General features: G+C 63.8%; 1 protein-coding gene across 1 annotated transcript in view; it reads left to right on the top strand.

The window, feature by feature from the left end:
- Positions 1–8,275: 8,275 nt before the first annotated feature.
- The window catches only part of tmem145 (transmembrane protein 145), a 220,530-nt gene continuing 206,124 nt past the window's right edge, over positions 8,276–22,681 (top strand). Inside the window, exons 1-2 of the mRNA XM_072470104.1 lie at positions 8,276–8,317; positions 14,752–14,826. Of these exons, the coding sequence (XP_072326205.1) occupies positions 8,276–8,317; positions 14,752–14,826 (117 nt within the window). The remainder of the gene's footprint in view (positions 8,318–14,751; positions 14,827–22,681) is intronic.

Raw genomic sequence — 22,681 nt, forward strand, 5'->3', positions numbered from 1 at the left:
CCCTCTTTCCCCCCCCTCTTTCCCCCCCCTCTTCCCCCCCTCTTTCCCCCCCCTCTTTCCCCCCCCCTCTTTCCCCCCCTCTTCCCCCCCCTTACCCCCCCCCCCTCTTTCCCCCCCCTCTTTCCCCCCCCACCCCCTCTTTCCCCCCCCTCTTCCCCCCCCCCCTCTTTCCCCCCCCTCTTTCCCCCCCCTCATTCCCCCCCCTCTTTCCCCCCCCTCTTTTCCCCCCCCCCCTCTTTCCCCCCCCCTCTTTCCCCCCCTCTTTCCCCCCCCTCTTTCCCCCCCTCTTTCCCCCCCCTCTTTCCCCCCCCCTCTTTCCCCCCCCTCTTTCCCCCCCCTCTTTCCCCCCCCTCTTTCCCCCCCTCTTTCCCCCCCTCTTTCCCCCCCCTCTTTCCCCCCCCTCTTTCCCCCCCCTCTTTCCCCCCCCTCTTTCCCCCCCCCTCTTTCCCCCCCCTCTTTCCCCCCCCTCTTTCCCCCCCCTCTTCCCCCCCCTCTTTCCCCCCCCACTTCCCCCCCTCTTTCCCCCCCCTCTTTCCCCCCCCTCTTTCCCCCCCCTCTTTCCCCCCCCTCTTTCCCCCCCCTCTTTCCCCCCCCTCTTTCCCCCCCCTCTTTCCCCCCCCTCTTTCCCCCCCCTCTTTCCCCCCCCTCTTTCCCCCCCCTCTTTCCCCCCCCTCTTTCCCCCCCCTCTTTCCCCCCCCTCTTTCCCCCCCCTCTTTCCCCCCCCTCTTCCCCCCCCTCTTTCCCCCCCCCTCTTTCCCCCCACCCCCCTCTTTCCCCCCCCTCTTTCCCCCCCCCCTCTTTCCCCCCCCTCTTCCCCCCCTCTTTCCCCCCCCTCTTCCCCCCTCTTTCCCCCCCTCTTCCCCCCCCTCTTCCCCCCCCTCTCCCCCCCTCTTTCCCCCCCCCCTCTTTCCCCCCCCCTCTTTCCCCCCCCTCTTTCCCCCCCCCTCTCCCCCCCCCTCTTCCCCCCCCCCCCCTCTTTCCCCCCCCCCCTCTTTCCCCCCCCCCTCTTTCCCCCCCCTCTTTCTCCCCCCTCTTTCCCCCCCCCTCTTTCCCCCCCTCATCCCCCCTCTTTCCCCCTACCCCCTCAATCCCCCCCTCTTTCCCCCCCCCTCTTCCCCCCCCCCCACCCCCTCTTTCCCCCCCACCCCCTCTTTCCCCCCCCCCCCTCTTCCCCCCCCTCTTTTCCCCCCCACCCCTCTTTTCCCCCCCCCTCCCCCCCCCCCTTTTCCCCCCCACCCCCTCTTTCCCCCCCACCCCTCTTTCCCCCCCCACCCCCTCTTTCCCCCCACCCCCTCTTTCCCCCCCCCCCCTCCCCCCCACCCTCTTCCCCCCCCACCCCCTCTTCCCCCCCCACCCCCTCTTCCCCCCACCCCCTCTTTCCCCCCACCCCCTCTTTCCCCCCACCCCTCTTTCCCCCCACCCCCTCTTTCCCCCCCACCCCCTCTTTCCCCCCACCCCCTCTTTCCCCCCCACCCCCTCTTTCCCCCCCCACCCCCTCTTTCCCCCCACCCCCTCTTTCCCCCCACCCCCTCTTTCCCCCCACCCCCTCTTTCCCCCCACCCCCTCTTTCCCCCCCACCCCTCTTTCCCCCCACCCCTCTTCCCCCCACCCCCTCTTTCCCCCCACCCCCTCTTTCCCCCACCCCCTCTTTCCCCCCACCCCCTCTTTCCCCCCACCCCCTCTTTCCCCCCACCCCCTCTTTCCCCCCACCCCTCTTTCCCCACCCCCTCTTACCCCCCCACCCCCTCTTTCCCCCCACCCCCTCTTTCCCCCCACCCCCTCTTTCCCCCCACCCCCTCTTTCCCCCCACCCCCCTCTTTCCCCCCACCCCCTCTTTCCCCCCACCCCCTCTTCCCCCCACCCCCTCTTTCCCCCCACCCCCTCTTTCCCCCCACCCCCCTCTTATCCCCCACCCCCTCTTTCCCCCCCCCTCTTTCCCCCCACCCCTCTTTCCCCCCACCCCCTCTTTCCCCCCACCCCCTCTTTCCCCCACCCCTCTTTCCCCCACCCCCTCTTTCCCCCACCCTCTTTCCCCCCACCCCCTCTTTCCCCCCACCCCCTCTTTCCCCCACCCCCTCTTCTTCCCCCCCTCTTCTTCCCCCCCTCTTCTTCCCCCCCTCTTCTTCCCCCCTCTTCTTCCCCCCCTCTTCTTCCCCCCCTCTTCTTCCCCCCCTCTTCTTCCCCCCCTCTTCTTCCCCCCCTCTTCTTCCCCCCCTCTTCTTCCCCCCCCTCTTCTTCCCCCCCTCTTCTTCCCTCCCCCTCTTCTTCCCCCCCCTCTTCTTCCCCCCCTCTTTTCCCCCCCCTCTCCTCTCCCTCTCCCCCACCCCCCTCCCGCCCCCGCCCACCCGCCTCCCCCGCCTCCCCCTCCGCCTTGCCCGCCCCTCCGCCCTCAATCAGTCCTGTCGCAGCGCTGAACATCGGCTATGGGAAAACAGAGGGTTGCTTTCGTAATGACTTCGCAACATTATACACTGTGTCACAGTAACAGCAGGAGTCTCTTTGTTTTTGTGTTGTTATTACAGGAAGGCTTTGAAATGCTCCTGGAAACCAAAGACCTTGTTCCGTGACCAAGACCCAGTCTCCATGGTGACCAAGACCTAGTCTCCATGGTGATTGGAGGGGCAGAATACTGGATCAAAATGTGGAAATTGTATAAATAATATTTTGCAGTCAGAGCAGAGTAAATTAACAATAACTAACGGATTATACTCCCATCCAACACTCCCCGGACACTGTCCCCATCCAACACTCCCCGGACACTGTCCCCATCCAACACTCCCCGGACACTGTCCCCATCCAACACTCCCCGGACACTGTCCCCATCCAACACTCCCAGGACACTGTCCCCATCCAACACTCCCAGGGACAGGTACAGCACGGGGTTAGATACAGAGTAAAGCTCCCTCTACACTGTCCCCATCCAACACTCCAGGACAGGTACAGCATGGTGTTAGATACAGATTAAAGCTCCCTCTACACTGTCCCCATCAAACACTCCCCAGGACAGGAACAGCACGGGGTTAGATACAGAGTAAAGCTCCCTCTACACTGTCCCCCATCAAACACTCCCAGGACAGGCGTGGTAAACCACTGTTACTGTATTGTATATATTGTTTGTTGTCTCTGCTGGCTTCGCCTGTGGCTCCTCCCCTCCGGCTCTGTATAAAGGTGGCCGACCACTGGCCCTGCCCCAGTTCAGGACCAGTTACCAGCAGGTTCTTGTTTAGCTTATTAAAGCCACAGTTTTGTTCCACAACTCTTCTTTGTTATAATTGATGGCACATGAAATTAATAAGCTAAACGATTAAGATGGATGCTTCACTCAATCCTGATCGCCTGGAACTGGACCCCCAAGCAGCTGACGCCACTGTGACATTCGAGCACTGGCTAAGCTGCTTCGAAGCTTACCTCGAATCTGTCGCCGACGCCGTCGCCGACATCCACAAGCTTTGAGTCCTCAACGCCCGGGTAAGCCCGCAGGTTTTACTCCTTATCAGGGACGCTGCCTCGTATGCGGAGGCGATAATGCTGCTGAAGGGGCAGTATGTAAAGGCAGTAAATGAGGTGTACGCTAGGCATCTCCTTGCCACGAGGCGTCAACGCCCCGTAGAATTGCAGGCCGAATTCCTGCGTGCCTTGCGGGTACTCGGCCGGAACTGTATTGTCAGGCGGTATCGGCTGTCCAGCCTCACGGAGCTGCTGATCAGGGATGCCTATGTTGCTGGCATAAAACTAACTACATCCTCCAGCGCCTGCTAGAAAGGGGTACACTCGGCTTCCAAGAGACATTGCAGCTCTCGGATTCGCCGGAGGTGGCCTTCCATAACATGGATGCCTTCACCTCCGACCACGCGGCACCCCTTGTGGATGTCGTGGGCGCCGCCATCACCCAACCCGTGTGCGTCGCAAGCCTGTGCCGCGCATCAATCCACCAACTCCGGAGGCCCGAGATGCTACTTCTGTGGCCAGGGTAAGCACCCCAGACAAAGCTGCCCAGCACTGAGCGTGATCTGCAACGGGTGGGGTATGAAGGGCCACTTTGCCAAAGTCTGCCAGCCCGACCTGTTCCTAAAGTTTCCAGACCCAGCAGCGCAGACTCCACTCGCCACGTGCGACCTGTGGGGACCGCCATCTTGGAATCACCCCGCCGCCTCCCGGAACCCCTGCTCACCCAGTCGTACGCTGGCCTCCGCTACTCTCGACCAACCCACCCACCTTCCGAAGCTCGCCTCCATCACCCTCGACCAGTCTAGACCTTATCACCTCACTAAATCCATGATGGCCGTCCAGATCAACGGACACGAGATTACCTGCCTCTTCGACTCCGGAGCACTGACAGCTCCATCCACCCAGATACGGTACGGCGCTGCTCCCTCCCAATTTTACCCACGACCCAGAAAATCTCCCTGGCTTCCGGATCACATTCTGTGTCGCAACTATTTCGGTACATGGCGTAGAGTACGCTAATTTCAAGCTCTACGTCCTCCCTCATCTCTGCGCTGCCCTATTACTGGGTCTTGATTTTCAGTGCCACCTCCGAAGACTTAGCTTGAAGTCGGTGGACCCCTGCCCGCCCCCCCCCCCACCTGTCTGTAGCCTCGTAACCCTTACCTTAAGGTCGCTTCACCCTCGCTCTTCACTCACCTCACCCCGGACTGTAAGCTCGTCGCCGCTAGGAGCAGACGATACAGTGCCTGGGACAAGGCCTTTATCAGGTCAGGTCCAGCAACTCCTACGGGAAGGGATCATAGAGGCCAGTAACAGCCCCTGGAAAGCCCAAGTGGTGGGTCATCAAGACTGGGGAGAAGCAGCGGATGATCATCAACTACAGTCAGACGATCAACCGGTACATGCAGCTCGACGCGTACCCCCTCCCCCACATATCTGACATGGTCAATCAGATTGCGCAGTATTGAGTCTTCTCCACTGTTGACTTGAAGTCCGCATTTCATTTCATTTCACCTGGCTGGCAGGCGATTCACTCTCCTCACTGACCAATGGGTCGGTTGCCTTCATGTTTAATAACACATAGCGGGGCAAGATCAAGAACGATAAGATCCCGAGGTGGAGGATCGAGCTCTCCACCTATAATTACGATATCTTGTAGCGACCTGGGAAGCTCAATGAGCCCCCAGATGCCCTATCCTGTGGTACATGTGCCAGCGCACAAGTAGACCGACTTTGGGCCCTCCACAATGAACTCTGTCACCTGGGGGGTCACACGTTTTTTTTTCATTTCGTCAAGGCCCGCAACCTGCCATACTCCATCGAGGAGGTCAGGACCATGGCCAGGGACTGTGAGGAGTGCAAACCACACTTCTATCAGCCAGACAGAGTGCACCTGGTAAAGGCTTCCCCCCCTTTGAGCGCCTCAGCATCGACTTCAAATGGCCCCTCCCCTCCACTGACCGTAACGTGTACTTCCTCAACATTATTGATGAGTACTCACGTTTCCCTTTCGCCATCCCGTGCCCTGACATGACCTCTGCCACCATCATCAAGGCCCTGCACAGTCTCTTCACCTTGTTCAGTTTCCCCACTTACATCCATAGTGACCGGGATTCCTCTTTCATGAGTGACGAGTTGCGTCAGTTCCTGCTCAGCAAGGACACCACCTCAAGCAGAGGAGACGGACAGGTGGAGAGGGAAAACGCAACGGCTGGGAGGCCGTCCTTCTTGCCCTACGGTCTAGAGGTCTCCCAGTCTCCCGCTGGCAGGAGGTCCTTCTCGATGCACTCTACTCCATCCGGTCGCTCCTGTGCTCTGCCACCAATGAGACCCCTCACAAACGAATGTTTGTCTTCCCCAGGAAGTCCACCTCGGGAGTCTCGCTCCTGTCCTGGCTGACAGTCCCAGGGCCCGTCCTCCTCCAGAAAGCAATGCGAGGGAGTCATAAATCAGATCCCCTGATCAACAGGGTTCTTCTCCTCCATGCCAACCCACAAAATAAGGCAGCACGGTGGCGCTGTGGGTTAGCCCCTGTTGCCTCATGACGCCGAGGTCCCAGGTTCGATCCCGGCTCTGGGGTCACTGACCCGTGTGGAGTTTGCACATTCTCACCGTGTTTGCGTGGGTTTTGCCCTCCACAACCCAAAGATGTGCAAGGTAGGTGGATTGAACACGCTAAAATTGCCCTTAATTGGAAAAAAAATGAATTGGGTACTCTAAATTTAAAAAAAAAAAACACAAAATGCCTACGTGGCTCACCATGACGGGTGGGAGGACACAGCCTCCCTTCGGGATTTGTCACCTGCAGGTTCCCCAGCGACCATCACCACCAAACCCCGACCCTACACCGTCTCCCTCCACTGCTACTCAGCTGCTTCGGAATTTGACACCTGCAGGTCCCCCAGCGACCATCATCACCACCTCCGCCCCTACACCGTCTCCCTCTCCACCGACTCAACTACTGGACGAAGAAGAAGACAACACGGTTCCGGACACGCCGGTCTCGACACCAGTGCCCACACCACAGCCGGGACTGAGGCGTTCACGGCGGAAGGTCAAAGCCCTCGACAGACTCCACCTTTAAGTCCACTTCACCCCACCGGACTCTTTTTTTTTTAACAGGAGTGAATGTGGTAAACCACTGTTACTGTATTGTATATATTGTGGTAAACCACTGTTACTGTATTGTATATATTGTGGTAAACCACTGTTACTGTATTGTATATATTGTGGTAAACCACTGTTACTGTATTGTATATATTGTGGTAGAACAGTGTTACTGTATTGTATATATTGTTTGTTGTCTCTGCTGGCTCCGCCTGTGGCTTCTCCCCTCAGGCTCTGTATAAAGGTGGCCGACCTCTGGCCCTGCCCCAGTTCGGGATCAGTTGCCAGCAGGTTCTCATTTAGCTTGTTAAAGCCACAGTTTTGTTCACAACTCGTCTTTGTTATAATTGATGGCACATCAACAGGGACAGCACGGGGTTAGATACAGAGTAAAGCTCCCTCTAAACTGTCCCCATCAAACATTCCCAGGAGAGGTACAGCACAGGGTTAATAAAGCTCCCTCTACACTGTCCCTATCTCTGTAACCTCTTCCCAGCCACTACAACCCTCCGTATCTCTGTTACTTCTCCAGCCTCTACAACTCTCTGCACTCCCCTAACTCCGAGGTCATGCACATAACCCGTTTGTGACTTGGGCCCTACGCTCTGGGACTTACTCCCTGAATCTCTGCAACTCTCTCTCTATCTCACCCTCCCTATGGCCTGGCTGCAGCTAACCTGCCTAAACATTTTCGTGTGTGCCTGGGGGTCAAATCATGTTTGGCAGTCTCCCTCATGGATGCACCTTACGATGTTTTACTCGGCTAAAGGTCAGTGCAGGTTGTTGTTGCTGTTTTTATCGAATGAGGCTGGTCTCTGGTGAGGGTTTGCTTACCTCTTTCTGTAGCTGAGTTTCACTGGATCTCTCATCCGTTCTGCCTCATTAGCCATTTCCAAGGCCTGTTTAATATTTGAAAGCCATCTCGGGTCTCCCATTGAACAAGGCTGCCATCAGCTGAACTCGAGAGGGTTTGAGCAGAATGTCATGATATGCACAGGCAGATAATGAGATACAAACAGGCAGCTAATGAACACAGAGAACAGGGCATAACCAATCAGCATGCAGAACTTGGGGTGGTTTCCCACTATAACAGGCACGAGACACTCCGCCTCTTTCCACTAGGGACATCTACAGAGTGAGTCAGGGTGTATATAATCACGTAACGCATACAGCACGTGGCTAAGAGCTAGTCTGGTTCAGTCAGTCAGAGAAATCACACTTAGGTTAGCAGAGAGTCGCAGTCACAGAGAACTGTGCTAACTGTGTGACTGGTTCAATAAATCAAATTGAACTAACTTCAAGGTCTGCAGTCTATTTCAGTTATAGCTGCATCCAGTTGCAGCCCGTGTTATCTCAGTGTGCTTAACACGACATGGTACCAGTAGTAGACTGCTATCCTTAGGTGTTTACCTCAATCTGTTCTGTGAAGACCAGCAAAGGCATCCCGGCACCATGGAGAAGATCCAGCCTCCTCAACTGCTGCGGACCTCCAGCAATCTCAGCGCCAACGGGCGGACCTTCAAGCAAAGGTTTCTGCTGTACATCGAAGCCTCAGACCTCGAGGGTGCGTCTGATACAAGGAAGATCGTGCTCCTCCTATCAACTGCGGGGGATCAAGCCATCCAAATCTTTAACTCGTTTAACTTCACCGAAGTCCAGGACAAGACAAAGTTTCAGACCATCCTGGACAAGTTTGATTGTCACTGTGAAGTGGACACCAATGAAATCTTCAAGCGCTATATATTTCAACAACGCCTCCAAGGTAAAGACGAATCTTTCAACTCCTTCCCAACTAATCTCCGACTACTAGCGCTATCCTGCAACTTTGGTGATATTGCTGACTCCATGATCAGGGACCAAATTGTTTTTGGCGTTCTCTCTGATCCTCTGAGAGAGCAGCTTTTAAAAATCAAACATATGACCCTGCCAGTCGCGATCGAAACGTGTACAGTGCATGAGCACGCCAAAATCGGTATTCTCAATACAAACCGGCTGAAACTGAGAAACTTGCCTCACACGAGGCAGAGAGAGTGCAGGCCATCGCCCAGATGCAGTGCCTCAGCCTTGATGAAAGCGACCATTTTGCGCGCTCTTCCCGAGGACCCACGCATGCGCGATGCGACTGGGATAACGAAGCGGCCGATCAACACACTGCGCAGGTACAAACGTCTGCCGACCGCACAGCGCATGTGCGACGACGCACGGAGCATAATGACATCATGACGTGCCCGAACTGTGCACCGCCCATTTAAAGAAACACTGCCCTGCAAGAGGCAAGCGATCTTTAAATTGCGGGAAGCCTGGACACTATGCAGCCTTGTGCAGGTCTGCACCACCAGTCAAGGGCCACCGCTCCCAACTCTAACGCTGGCTCATTCGGAGTGTCCAGCCATGGTTTACTGGATTATGATCCTGGCAGCATTACGGATCCAGAGGACGATTGCCTGGAGTCCCCCTACCATGTGGGCATCATCACCACACGTGAGCATGCCTCACCGACATGATCACAGAGCCTGCCCATCCTCACTGTGGATTCTGTGGACGAATGGCGTGCGGTGATGCAAGTAAGTCAATGCTCAATCCAGTTCAAGCTGGACACAGGTGCTTCTGCCAATCTCCTTTCACAGGCAGATTTCAACCGCATCAAGAAGCCACCCAAGCTCCTTCCAGCAGCCTGCCAGCTCCTGGACTATAACGGCAATGCCATCACAGCACTGGGATCCTGCCATCTGCTTGTCTCCAACAAGAGCAATCACGCAAGGCTAAGGTTTGAAATCGTAAAGCCAGACAGGGCCTCCCTGCTCAGCGCACATGCATGCAAGCAGCTAAATCTTGTGCAGCGTATCTACACAATGATCTCCCCCAACGTGGATCTTCAAGCCGGCATTGACGACATCCTCGCTCAGTATCCGGATGTGTTTGACGGGATGGACACTCTGCCATATCGGTACAAGATTCTGCTGTGGCCTGATGTCAGGCCTGTGGTCCATGCTCCACACCGGGTCCCGACTCCGCTGAAGGAGCGCCTGAAGGTGCAGTTGAAGGATCTTCAGGACCAGGGCATTATCTCCAAAGTCACAGAACCGACTGACTGGGTCAGCTCGATGGCCTGTGTAAAAAAGCCTTCGGGGGAACTGCGCATCTGTATTGATCCCAAGGATCTCAACCAGAATATAATGCGGGAACACTACCCCATCCCAAAGCGGGAGGAACTAACAAGTGAGATAGCACACGCCCGGTTTTTCGCAAAGTTAAATGCATCACGCGGGTTCTGGCAAATCCAGCTGGATGAGTCCAGCAGACAGCTCTGCACCTTCAACACACCGTTTGGCAGGTACTGCTGTAATCGGATGCCGTTCGGCATTGTCTCGGCCTCGGAGATTTTCCATAGAATCATGGAGCAGATGATGGAGGGCATTGAAGGGTTCGTTTGTATGTGGACGACGTTATTATTTGGTCCACAACCCCTGAAGAACACATCTCTTGTCTCCAGCAGGTATTCCGCCGTGTCCGTGCCAATGGCCTCAAGCTGAACAGGGCAAAGTGTTGCTTTGGCATGTCGACACTGAAGTTCTTGGGTGACCAGATATCTCAGCAGGGTGTGCACCCGGACACAGACCAGGTCAAGGCCATCGAAGCCATGAAGATCCCTGAAGACAAAAAGACGGTGCTGCGCTTCCTCGGAATGGTGAACTTCTTGGGCAAGTTTATCCCAAACCTGGCCTCGCACAGCACAGCCCTCAGACACCTGGTGAAAAAGTCTACTGCCTTTGAGTGGCAGGCAGCTCATCAAGCAGAGTGGTTGGAGCTGAAAGCCAAGCTCACCACTGCACCTGTACTGGCATTTTCTGACCCTGACAGGGAAACGAAAATCTTGACAGATGCGAGCCAGGACGGCATCGGCACGGTGTTGCTCCAGCGCAATGACACCTCATCCTGGGCACCGGTTGCCTACGCATCACGGGCAATGACACCCACCGAGCAGCGGTATGCCCAAATTGAAAAGGAATGCCTGGGCCTTCTCACTGGAATTCTCAAGTTCCACGATTATGTCTACGGCCTGCCGATGTTCACCGTCGAGACAGACCACAGGCCTCTGGTCCACATTATCCACATGGACCTGAGCGACATGACGCCCCGGCTGCAGCGCATCCTCCTCAGGCTCAGACGGTATGACTTTGAGCTCGTGTACACGCCTGGCAAGGAGCTCATTATTGTGGATGCCTTGTCCCGCTCCAGAACCTTGCCTGCTGACCCGCCGGCATTCATCCTACAGATTAAATCACAGGTGCAGCTGTGGGCCAGCAACGTCCCGGCGTCGGATGAAAAGGTGATTCGCATTCGCGAGGAGACAGCCAAAGACCCTCTTCTGCAGCATGTCATGCGCCACCTCACCAATGGCTGGCAAAAAGAGCAGTGCCCTCAATTCTTCAATGTGAAGGACGACCTGACGTTAGTTGATGGTATCCTCCTCAAGCTGGACCGCATTGTCATTCCACGCAGTCTCCAGAGCTTGGTGCTCCGGCAAATCCACCAGGAGCATCTGGGTGTCGAGAAGTACAAGCGCAGAGCCAGGCAAGCTGTCTACTGGCCTGGGATTAGTCAGGACATCTCAAACATGGTCCTCAACTGTCCGACCTGTCAACGCTTCCAGACAGCACAGAGCAAGGAGACGCTTCAGCAGCACAAATTCGTGACCTCCCCGTGGTCCAAGGTGGGCATCGACCTCTTTCACGCCAATGGTCGTGATTATGTGTTAATCATTGATTATTTTTCCAACTACCCAGAAATTGTGAAGCTCTCAGACCTCACAGCCAAGACTGTCATCAAGGCCTGTAAGGAGAATAAAGGGATTAAGGGTTATGGTGTTCGGGCCGGAAAGTGGAGCTGAGTCCACAAAAGATCAGCCATGATCTCATTGAATGGCGGAGCAGGCTCGAGGGGCCAGATGGCCTACTCCTGCATCTAGTTCTTATGCAAACGTTCTCCAGGCATTCCACTCACTGTCATGAGTGACAACGGTCCTTGCTTCAGCAGCCAAGAGTGGTCAAGATTTGCCCAGCTATATCAGTTTCATCACGTCACCTCCAGCCCACATTACCCACAGTCCAACGGGAAGGTTAAGAAAGGGGTGCACATAGTGAAGCAGCTCATCTGCAAGGTTGCGGATTCTGCTTCTGACGTCAACCTTGCACTGCTTGCGTACAGGGCAACCCCTCTGTCTACCGGCATGTCACCGGCTCAACTCCTGATGAACAGGGACCTGCGGACGACTCTTCCAGCCATACACTTGCCTGACCTGGATCACCTCCCAGTGCTGCAGAAGGTGCAGAAACTCCGGGACCGGCAAAAGCAGGGCTATGATGCTCATACCACTGATTTGCCTGTGCTATCCCCGGCGGATGCTGTTCGGATCAAGCTACCTGATGGAGGCTGGTCAGCTCCAGCGGCTGTTGTCCGACAGGCTGCTCCTTGATCGTACGCTGTGCGTATGGCTGATGGCTCTGTTGTACGGCGCAACAGACGGACCCTGCGCACAGTTGCCCGCCCGCAACCACATTCTTCGTTGTTTCCATCTGTTGTTGCGCCACCTCCTGATACCTCGAACCATGAGGCCACCAGTCTGGCTACATTCCCGCCCATCAAGGCGCCGTCGTCCCCACCACAACCTCTCCGGCGGGCGACCAGGATCAGACGCGAGCCCCAGAGACTGGACTTATGAACATTTGTTTTGTTTGCTATGTTCTGTTTCGCACACTAGACACCTGTTTTCATATGTACATATGTTCCCATCTGCCATCTCTTGTAAATACGTTAGTTTTTCGGCCGACACATGTAAATACTTTCACATCGGCTGCAGAAAAACATTTCAAAAGGAGAGACGTCATGATATGCAGACATGCACATAATGAGATACAAACAGGCAGCTAATGAGCACAGGGAACAGGACATAACCAATCAGCAGGCAGATTTGGGCAGCACGGTAGCATGGTGGTTAGCACAATTGCTTCACAGCTCCAGGGTCCCAGGTTCGAGTCCGGCTTGGGTCACTGTCTGTGCGGAGTCTGCACATCCTCCCCGTGTGTGCGTGGGTTTCCTCCGGGTGCTCCGGTTTCCTCCCACAGTCCAAAGATGTGCAGGTTAGGTGAATTGGCCATGATAAATTGCCCTTCGTGTCCAAAATTGCCCTTAGTGTTGGGTGGGGTTGCTGGGTTATGGGGATAGGGTGGAGGTGTTGACCTTGGGTGGGGTGCTCTTTCCAAGAGCCGGTGCAGACTCGATGGGCCGAATGGCCGCCTTCTGCACTGTAAATTCTATGACTAACAGAACACTTGGGGGTGGTTCCCCACTATAAAAGGCACGAGCCATTCACACTCCGCCATTTTCCACGAGGGACATCTACAGAGTGAGTCCGGTGTATATATCGCATAACGCATACAGCACGTGGCTAAGAGCTAGTCTGGTTCAGTCAGACAGAGATCACACTTCTGTTAGCAGAGAGTCGAACTCACCGAGAACTGTGCTAACTGTGTGACCGGTTCAATAAATCAAATTGAACTAACTTAAAGGTCTGGAGTCTATTTCAGTTATAGCTGCATCCAGTTGCAGCCCGTGTTATCTCTGTGGTTAACACAACACAGAAGTTGATTCTCCCTTTACGACCAGAGTGAATGAAGGACCCGACATTGTAGGACCAACACCGGAATCCATACCCTTAACACAACAAAAGACTTGCCCTTATAATAGTGTCACTGGATGACCTAACACACTACAGGCAGTGAACACTTCTGCGGCCTGGTCACTGTCATAATATCAGAAACCCATTAGCCGATTGGCACACAGCAAGATCCCACCCAACTCCTGGACGATCATCAATTCTATGGCTCAAGGTTGAATGGAAATATTGGCCGAGGAAGACTCCTTCCGGTGGTTGGCAAGCGAACAGCCAACTTCAGTGCACTGCTCCCACGATGCCAACCCTCTGACAGTGCAGCACTCCCTCGATGCCAACCCTCTGACAGTGCAGCACTTCCTCGATGCCAATGCTCTTGACAGTGCAGCGCTCCCTCAGTACTGACCCTCTGACAGTGCAGCACTCCCTCAGTACTGACCCTCTGGCAGTGCAACACACCCTCAGTACTGACGCTCTGACAGTGCAGCACACCCTCAGTACTGACGCTCTGACAGTGCAGCACACCCTCAGTACTGACCCTCTGACAGTGCAGCACACCCTCAGTACTGACCCTCTGACAGTGCAGCACTCCCTCAGTACTGACCCTCTGGCAGTGCAACACACCCTCAGTACTGACGCTCTGACAGTGCAGCACACCCTCAGTACTGACCCTCTGACAGTGCAGCACACCCTCAGTACTGACCCTCTGACAGTGCAGCACTCCCTCACTACTGACCCTCTGACAGTGCAGCACTCCCTCAGTACTGACCCTCTGACAGTGCAGCACTCCCTCACTACTGACCCTCTGACAGTGCAGCACTCCCTCACTACTGACCCTCTGACAGTACAGCACTCCCTCACCACTGTCCCTCTGACAGTGCAGCGCTACCTCAGTACTGACTCTGATAGCACAGCGCTCCCTCACTACTGACCCATTGGCAGTGCAGCGCTCCCTCACTACTGACCCTCTGACAGTGCAGCACTCCCTCAGTACTGACCCTCTGACAGTGCAGCACTCCCTCAGTACTGACCCTCTGACAGTGCAGCACTCCCTCAGTACTGACCCTCTGACAGTGCAGCATCCCTCAGTACTGACCCTCTGACAGTGCAGCACTCCCTCAGTACTGACCCTCTGACAGTGCAGCACTCCCTCGTTACTGGCCCTCTGACAGTACTGCAGTCCCTCACTACTGACCCTCTGACAGTGCAGCATCCCTCAGTACTGACCCTCTGACAGTGCAGCAGTCCCTCAGTACTGACCCTCTGACAGTGCAGCGCTACCTCTGTACTGACTCTGATAATACAGTGATATTTCAAAGGCTTGGAACAGTGACATAGTACAATGGACTTCGCCCGCAGTTCAACCATGATCTTACTGTTCCTGTGGTTTTGAATGGACAGTACCCCAGGAATGTGCCTAAAGGGAACTAATTGCAGGATGCCTTTGCAGACAATTGGCTTGCTGTGGGAAGAAACCTGCCTTATTTCACTTCTCTAACCCCTCTCTCAATTTATTCTCCCAGGACTGGGTATTTCTAACAAGATTCTGCTTCCTGTCCGAATATGGGAGACTTCAATTCCACTTCAAGTATCCCGAGGTGAGTGAGTTCCTGGTGGTGGGAGTGGAAGCTGGCGTTTTTCGAGATAGTGAGTTTACGGAGCCAGGGGGATTATGGGCAACCTATTGCCACGGTCAGGTCTCCTTAACGGTTGCAATTGGCAGCAGATGCCCCCCGGTTTCTGTCTCTCTCCACAACCCCCTTCCACCACCACTACCCTCTCGGCTGTATTTGTCTCTATCTCTGTTTCCCCCTCATCTCCCCTTCCTGCCTTCCCCCCTCTTCTACCTCCACCCCGTCTCCCTCACTGTTGCCCTCCTGCCGATGTCACCAACTTCCCACGGCCTCTTCGCCGGGACCCGCCATATCGTACCTCACCGTATCCCCCTTGTATCCTCCCCTTTCCCGCCGCCGTCTCCCCCTCCCCCCGCCGTCTCCCCCTCCCCCGCCGCCGTCTCCCCCTCCCCCGCCGCCGTCTCCCCCTCCCCCCCGCCGTCTCCCCCTCCCCCCCGCCGTCTCCCCCTCCCCCGCCGTCTCCCCTCCCCCCCACCGTCTCCCCTTCCCCCCCCACCGTCGCCCCCTCCCCCCCACCGTCGCCCCCTCCCCCCCACCGTCGCCCCCTCCCCCCCACCGTCGCCCCCTCCCCCCCACCGTCGCCCCCTCCCCCCCACCGTCGCCCCCTCCCCCCCACCGTCGCCCCCTCCCCCCCACCGTCTCCCCCTCCCCCCACCGTCTCCCCCTCCCCCCACCGTCTCCCCCTCCCCCCACCATCTCCCCCTCCCCCCACCATCTCCCCCTTTCCCCCCCCACCGTCTCCCCCTTCCCCCCCACCGTCTCCAACTTCCCCCCCCCACCGTCTCCCCCTCCCCCCCCCACCGTCTCCCCCTCCCCCCACCGTCTCCCCCTCCCCCCCGCCGTCTCCCCCTCCCCCCCACCGTCTCCCCCTCCCCCCCCCCCGCCGTCTCCCCCTCTCTTTCCCCCCACCCCCCCCGGTCTCCCCCCCCCCCCCCCCGCCGTCTCCCCCTCTCTCCCCCCCCCCCCCGCCGTCTCCCCCTCTCCCCCCCCCCCCCGCCGTCTCCCCCCCCCCCCCCCCGGTCTCCCCCTCACCTCCCCCCCCCCCCCCCACCGTCTACCCCTCCCCCCGGTCTCCCCCTCACCTCCCCCCCCCCACCGTCTACCCCTCCCCCTCCCCCCCCACCGTCTCCCCCTCCCCCCCCCCACCGTCTCCCCCTCCCCCCCCCCACCGTCTCCCCCTCCCCCCCACCGTCTCCCCCTCCCCCCTCCGCCGTCTCCCCCTCCCCCCTCCGCCGTCTCCCCCTCCACCCCCCGCCGTCTCCCCCTCCACCCCCCGCCGTCTCCCCCTCCACCCCCCGCCGTCTCCCCCTCCACCCCCCGCCGTCTCCCCCTCCACCCCCCGCCGTCTCCCCCTCCACCCCCCGCCGTCTCCCCCTCCACCCCCCGCCGTCTCCCCCTCCACCCCCCGCCGTCTCCCCCTCCACCCCCCGCCGTCTCCCCCTCCACCCCCCGCCGTCTCCCCCTCCACCCCCCGCCGTCTCCCCCTCCACCCCCCGCCGTCTCCCCCTCCACCCCCCGCCGTCTCCCCCTCCACCCCCCGCCGTCTCCCCCTCCACCCCCCGCCGTCTCCCCCTCCACCCCCCGCCGTCTCCCCCTCCACCCCCCGCCGTCTCCCCCTCCACCCCCCGCCGTCTCCCCCTCCACCCCCCGCCGTCTCCCCCTCCACCCCCCGCCGTCTCCCCCTCCACCCCCCGCCGTCTCCCCCTCCACCCCCCGCCGTCTCCCCCTCCACCCCCCGCCGTCTCCCCCTCCACCCCCCGCCGTCTCCCCCTCCACCCCCCGCCGTCTCCCCCTCCACCCCCCGCCGTCTCCCCCTCCACCCCCCGCCGTCTCACCCTCCACCCCCCGCCGTCTCACCCTCCACCCCCCGCCGTCTCCCCCTCCACCCCCCGCCGTCTCCCCCTCCACCCCCCGCCGTCTCCCCCTCCACCCCCCGCCGTCTCCCCCCCCCCCCCCCGCCGTCTCCCCCTCTCTTTCCACCCCCCCCCCGCCGTCTCCCCCCCCCCCCCCCGGTCTCCCCCTCACCTCCCCCCCCCCCCACCGTCTACCCCTCCCCCCGGTCTCCCCCTCACCTCCCCCCCACCGTCTACCCCTCCCCCTCCCCCCCACCGTCCCCCCCTCCCCCCCCACCGTCTCCCCCTCGAACCCCCACCGTCTCCCCCTCCACCCCCCGCCGTCTCCCCCTCCACCCCCCGCCGTCTCCCCCTCCACCCCCCGCCGTCTCCCCCTCCACCCCCCGCCGTCTCCCCCTCCACCCCCCGCCGTCTCCCCCTCCACCCCCCGCCGTCTCCCCCTCCACCCCCCGCCGTCTCCCCCTCCACCCCCCGCCGTCTCCCCCCCCCGCCGTCTCCCCCTCTCTTTCCACCCCCCCCCCCGCCGTCTCCCCCCCCCCCCCGGTCTCCCCCTCACCTCCCCCCCCCCCCACCGTCTACCCCTCCCCCCGGTCTCCCCCTCACCTCCCCCCCACCGTCTACCCCTCCCCCTCCCCCCCACCGTCTCCCCATCCCCCCCCACCGTCTCCCCCTCGAACCCCCACCGTCTCCCCCTCCACCCCCCGCCGTCTCCCCCTCCACCCCCCGCCGTCTCCCCCTCCACCCCCCGCCGTCTCCCCCTCCACCCCCCGCCGTCTCCCCCTCCACCCCCCACCATCTCCCCCTTTCCCCCCCCCCACCGTCTCCCCCTTCCCCCCCACCGTCTCCAACTTCACCCCCCACCGTCTCCCCCTCCCCCCCGCCGTCTCCCCCTCCACCCCCCGCCGTCTCCCCCTCCACCCCCCGCCGTCTCCCCCTCCACCCCCCGCCGTCTCCCCCTCCACCCCCCGCCGTCTCCCCCTCCACCCCCCGCCGTCTCACCCTCCACCCCCCGCCGTCTCCCCCTCCACCCCCCGCCGTCTCCCCCTCCACCCCCCGCCGTCTCCCCCCCCCCCCCCCGCCGTCTCCCCCTCTCTTTCCACCCCCCCCCCGCCGTCTCCCCCCCCCCCCCCGGTCTCCCCCTCACCTCCCCCCCCCCCCACCGTCTACCCCTCCCCCCGGTCTCCCCCTCACCTCCCCCCCACCGTCTACCCCTCCCCCTCCCCCCCACCGTCCCCCCCTCCCCCCCCACCGTCCCCCCCTCCCCCCCCACCGTCTCCCCCTCGAACCCCCACCGTCTCCCCCTCCACCCCCCGCCGTCTCCCCCTCCACCCCCCGCCGTCTCCCCCTCCACCCCCCGCCGTCTCCCCCTCCACCCCCCGCCGTCTCCCCCTCCACCCCCCGCCGTCTCCCCCTCCACCCCCCGCCGTCTCCCCCTCCACCCCCCGCCGTCTCCCCCTCCACCCCCCGCCGTCTCCCCCCCCCCCCCCCGCCGTCTCCCCCTCTCTTTCCACCCCCCCCCCGCCGTCTCCCCCCCCCCCCCCCCGGTCTCCCCCTCACCTCCCCCCCCCCCCCACCGTCTACCCCTCCCCCCGGTCTCCCCCTCACCTCCCCCCCACCGTCTACCCCTCCCCCTCCCCCCCCACCGTCTCCCCCTCCCCCCCCACCGTCTCCCCCTCGAACCCCCACCGTCTCCCCCTCCACCCCCCGCCGTCTCCCCCTCCACCCCCCGCCGTCTCCCCCCTCCACCCCCCGCCGTCTCCCCCTCCACCCCCCGCCGTCTCCCCCTCCACCCCCCACCATCTCCCCCTTTCCCCCCCCCACCGTCTCCCCCTTCCCCCCCACCGTCTCCAACTTCACCCCCCACCGTCTCCCCCTCCCCCCCACCGTCTCCCCCTCCCCCCCACCGTCTCCCCCTCCCCCCCACCGTCTCCCCCTCCCCCCCACCGTCTCCCCCTCCCTCCACCGTCTCCCCCTCCACCCCCCACCGTCTCCCCCTCCACCCCCCGCCGTCTCCCCCTCCACCCCCCGCCGTCTCCCCCCACCCCCCGCCGTCTCCCCCTCTCTTTCCCCCCCCCCCCCCCCGCCGCCGTCTCCCCCCCCCCCCGGTCTCCCCCTCACCTCCCCCCCCCCCACCGTCTACCCCTCCCCCCGGTCTCCCCCTCACCTCCCCCCCCCCCCACCGTCTACCCCTCCCCCTCCCCCCCCACCGTCTCCCCCTCCCCCCCCCCGCCGTCTCCCCCTCCCCCCCCCGCCGTCTCCCCCTCCACCCCCCGCCGTCTCCCCCTCCACCCCCCGCCGTCTCCCCCTCCACCCCCCGCCGTCTCCCCCTCCACCCCCCGCCGTCTCCCCCTCCACCCCCCGCCGTCTCCCCCTCCACCCCCCGCCGTCTCCCCCTCCACCCCCCGCCGTCTCCCCCTCCACCCCCCGCCGTCTCCCCCTCCACCCCCCGCCGTCTCCCCCTCCACCCCCCACCGTCACCCCCCTCCACCCCCCGCCGTCTCCCCCTCCACCCCCCACCATCTCCCCCTTTTCCCCCCCCCACCGTCTCCCCCTTCCCCCCCCACCGTCTCCCCCTTCCCCCCCCACCGTCTCCAACTTCACCCCCCACCGTCTCCCCCTCCCCCCCACCGTCTCCCCCTCCCCCCACCGTCTCCCCCTCCCCCCCACCGTCTCCCCCTCCCCCCCACCGTCTCCCCCTCCCCCCCACCGTCTCCCCCTCCCCCCCACCGTCTCCCCCTCCCCCCACCGTCTCCCCCTCCCCCCCACCGTCTCCCCCTCCCCCCCACCGTCTCCCCCTCCCCCCCGCCGTCTCCCCCTCCCCCCCACCGTCTCCCCCTCCACCCCGCCGTCTCCCCCTCCACCCTCCCGCCGTCTCCCCCTCCACCCCCCGCCGTCTCCCCCTCCCCCCCGCCGTCTCCTCCTCCCCCCGCCGTCTCCCCCTCCCCCCCACCGTCTCCCCCTCCCCCCCACCGTCTCCCCCTCCCCCCACCGTCTTCCCCCTCCCCCCCCCACCGTCTTCCCCCTCCCCCCTCACCGTCTCCCCCTCCCCCCTCACCGTCTCCCCCTCCCCCCCCACCGTCTCCCCCTCCCCCCCCCGCCGTCTCCCCCTCCACCCCCGCCGTCTCCCCCTCCCCCCCGCCGTCTCCCCCTCCACCCCCCGCCGTCTCCCCCTCCACCCCCCGCCGTCTCCCCCTCCACCCCCCGCCGTCTCCCCCTCCACCCCCCGCCGTCTCCCCCTCCACCCCCCGCCGTCTCCCCCTCCACCCCCCGCCGTCTCCCCCTCCACCCCCCGCCGTCTCCCCCTCCATCCCCCGCCGTCTCCCCCTCCACCCCCCGCCGTCTCCCCCTCCTCCCCCCGCCGTCTCCCCCTCCACCCCCCGCCGTCTCCCCCTCCACCCCCCGCCGTCTCCCCCTCCACCCCCCGCCGTCTCCCCCTCCTCCCCCCGCCGTCTCCCCCTCCTCCCCCCGCCGTCTCCCCCTCCACCCCCCGCCGTCTCCCCCTCCACCCCCCGCCGTCTCCCCCTCTCTTCCCCCCCCCCGCCGTCTTCCCCCCCCCCCCCGGTCGCCCCCCTCCCCCCACCGTCTCCCCCTCCCCCCCACCGTCTCCCCCTCCCCCCACCGTCTTCCCCCTCCCCCACCGTCTCCCCTCCCCCCCACCGTCTCCCCTCCCCCCCGCCGTCTCCCCCTCCACCCCCCCGCCGTCTCCCCCTCCACCCCCCGCCGTCTCCCCCTCCACACCCGCCGTCTCCCCCTCCCCCCCCGCCGTCTCCCCCTCCCCCCACCATCTCCCCCTCCCCCCCACCGTCTCCCCCTCCCCCCCCACCGTCTCCCCCTCCCCCCCCACCGTCTCCCCCTCCCCCCCACCGTCTCCCCCTCCCCCCACCGTCTTCCCCCTCCCCCCCACCGTCTCCCCCTCCCCCCTCACCGTCTCCCCTCCCCCCTCACCGTCTCCCCCTCCCCCCTCACCGTCTCCCCCTCCACCCCCGCCGTCTCCCCCTCCACCCCCCGCCGTCTCCCCCTCCACCCCCCGCCGTCTCCCCCTCCACCCCCCGCCGTCTCCCCCTCCACCCCCCGCCGTCTCCCCCTCCACCCCCCGCCGTCTCCCCCTCCACCCCCCGCCGTCTCCCCCTCCACCCCCCGCCGTCTCCCCCTCCACCCCCCGCCGTCTCCCCCTCCACCCCCCGCCGTCTCCCCCTCCACCCCCCGCCGTCTCCCCCTCCACCCCCCGCCGTCTCCCCCTCCACCCCCCGCCGTCTCCCCCTCCACCCCCCGCCGTCTCCCCCTCCACCCCCCGCCGTCTCCCCCTCCACCCCCCGCCGTCTCCCCCTCCACCCCCCGCCGTCTCCCCCTCCACCCCCCGCCGTCTCCCCCTCCACCCCCCGCCGTCTCCCCCTCCACCCGCCGCCGTCTCCCCCTCCACCCCCCGCCGTCTCCCCCTCCACCCCCCGCCGTCTCCCCCTCCACCCCCCGCCGTCTCCCCCTCCACCCCCCGCCGTCTCCCCCCCCCCCCCGCCGTCCGTCCCCCCCCCCCGCCGTCTCCCCCTCTCTTTCCCCCCCCCCCCCGCCGCCGTCTCCCCCCCCCCCCCCGGTCTCCCCCTCACCTCCCCCCCCCCCCCCCACCGTCTACCCCTCCCCCTCCCCCCCCCCCCACTGTCTCCCCCTCCACCCCCCGCCGTCTCCCCCTCCACCCCCCGCCGTCTCCCCCTCCACCCCCCGCCGTCTCCCCCTCCACCCCCCGCCGTCTCCCCCCTCCACCCCCCGCCGTCTCCCCCTCCACCCCCCCGCCGTCTCCCCCTCCACCCCCCGCCGTCTCCCCCTCCAACCCCCGCCGTCTCCCCCTCCACCCCCCACCATCTCCCCCTTTCCCCCCCCCCCCACCGTCTCCCCCTTCCCCCCACACCGTCTCCAACTTTACCCCCCACCGTCTCCCCCTCCCCCCCCACCGTCTCCCCCTCCCCCACACCGTCTCCCCTCCCCCCCACCGTCTCCCCCTCCCCCCCACCGTCTCCCCCTACCCCCCACCGTCTCCCCCTCCCCCCCACCGTTCTCCCCTCCCCCCTACCGTCTCCCCCTCCCCCCCACCGTCTCCCCCTCCCCCCCACCGTCTCCCCCTCCCCCCCACCGTCTCCCCCTCCCCCCCACCGTCTCCCCCCTCCCCCCCACCGTCTCCCCCTCCCCCCCACCGTCTCCCCCTCCCCCACCGTCTCCCCTCCCCCCCACCGTCTCCCCCTCCCCCCCACCGTCTCCCCCTCCCCCCCACCGTCTCCCCCTCCCCCCCACCGTCTCCCCCTCCCCCCACCGTCTCCCCCTCCCCCCCACCGTCTCCCCCTCCCACCGTCTCCCCCTCCCCCACCGTCTCCCCCTCCCCCCACCGTCTCCTCCTCCCCCCACCGTCTCCCCCTCCCCCTACCGTCTCCCCCTCCCCCCCACCGTCTCCCCCTCCCCCCACCGTCTCCCCCTCCCCCCCGCCGTCTCCCCCTCCACCCTCCCGCCTTCTCCCCCTCCACCCCCCGCCGTCTCCCCCTCCACCCCCGCCGTCTCCCCCTCCCCCCCACGTCTCCCCCTCCCCCCCACCGTCTCCCCCTCCCCCCCACCGTCTCCCCCTCCCCCCCACCGTCTCCCCCTCCCCCCCACCGTCTCCCCCTCCCCCCCACCGTCTCCCCCTCCCCCCCACCGTCTCCCCCTCCCCCCCACCGTCTCCCCCCTCCCTCCACCGTCTCCCCCTCCCCCCCACCGTCTCCCCCTCCACCCCCCCCGTCTCCCCCTCCACCCCCCACCGTCTCCCCCTCCACCCCCCGCCGTCTCCCCCCCCCCCCCCCCGCCGTCTCCCCCTCTCTCCCCCCCCCCCCCCCCGCCGCCGTCTCCCCCCCCCCCCCCCGGTCTCCCCCTCAACTCCCCCCCCCACCGTCTACCCCTCCCCCCGGTCTCCCCCTCACCTCCCCCCCCCCCACCGTCTACCCCTCCCC

This window comes from Scyliorhinus torazame, chromosome 12, assembly GCF_047496885.1.
Source record: "Scyliorhinus torazame isolate Kashiwa2021f chromosome 12, sScyTor2.1, whole genome shotgun sequence".
NCBI lineage: Eukaryota > Metazoa > Chordata > Chondrichthyes > Carcharhiniformes > Scyliorhinidae > Scyliorhinus > Scyliorhinus torazame.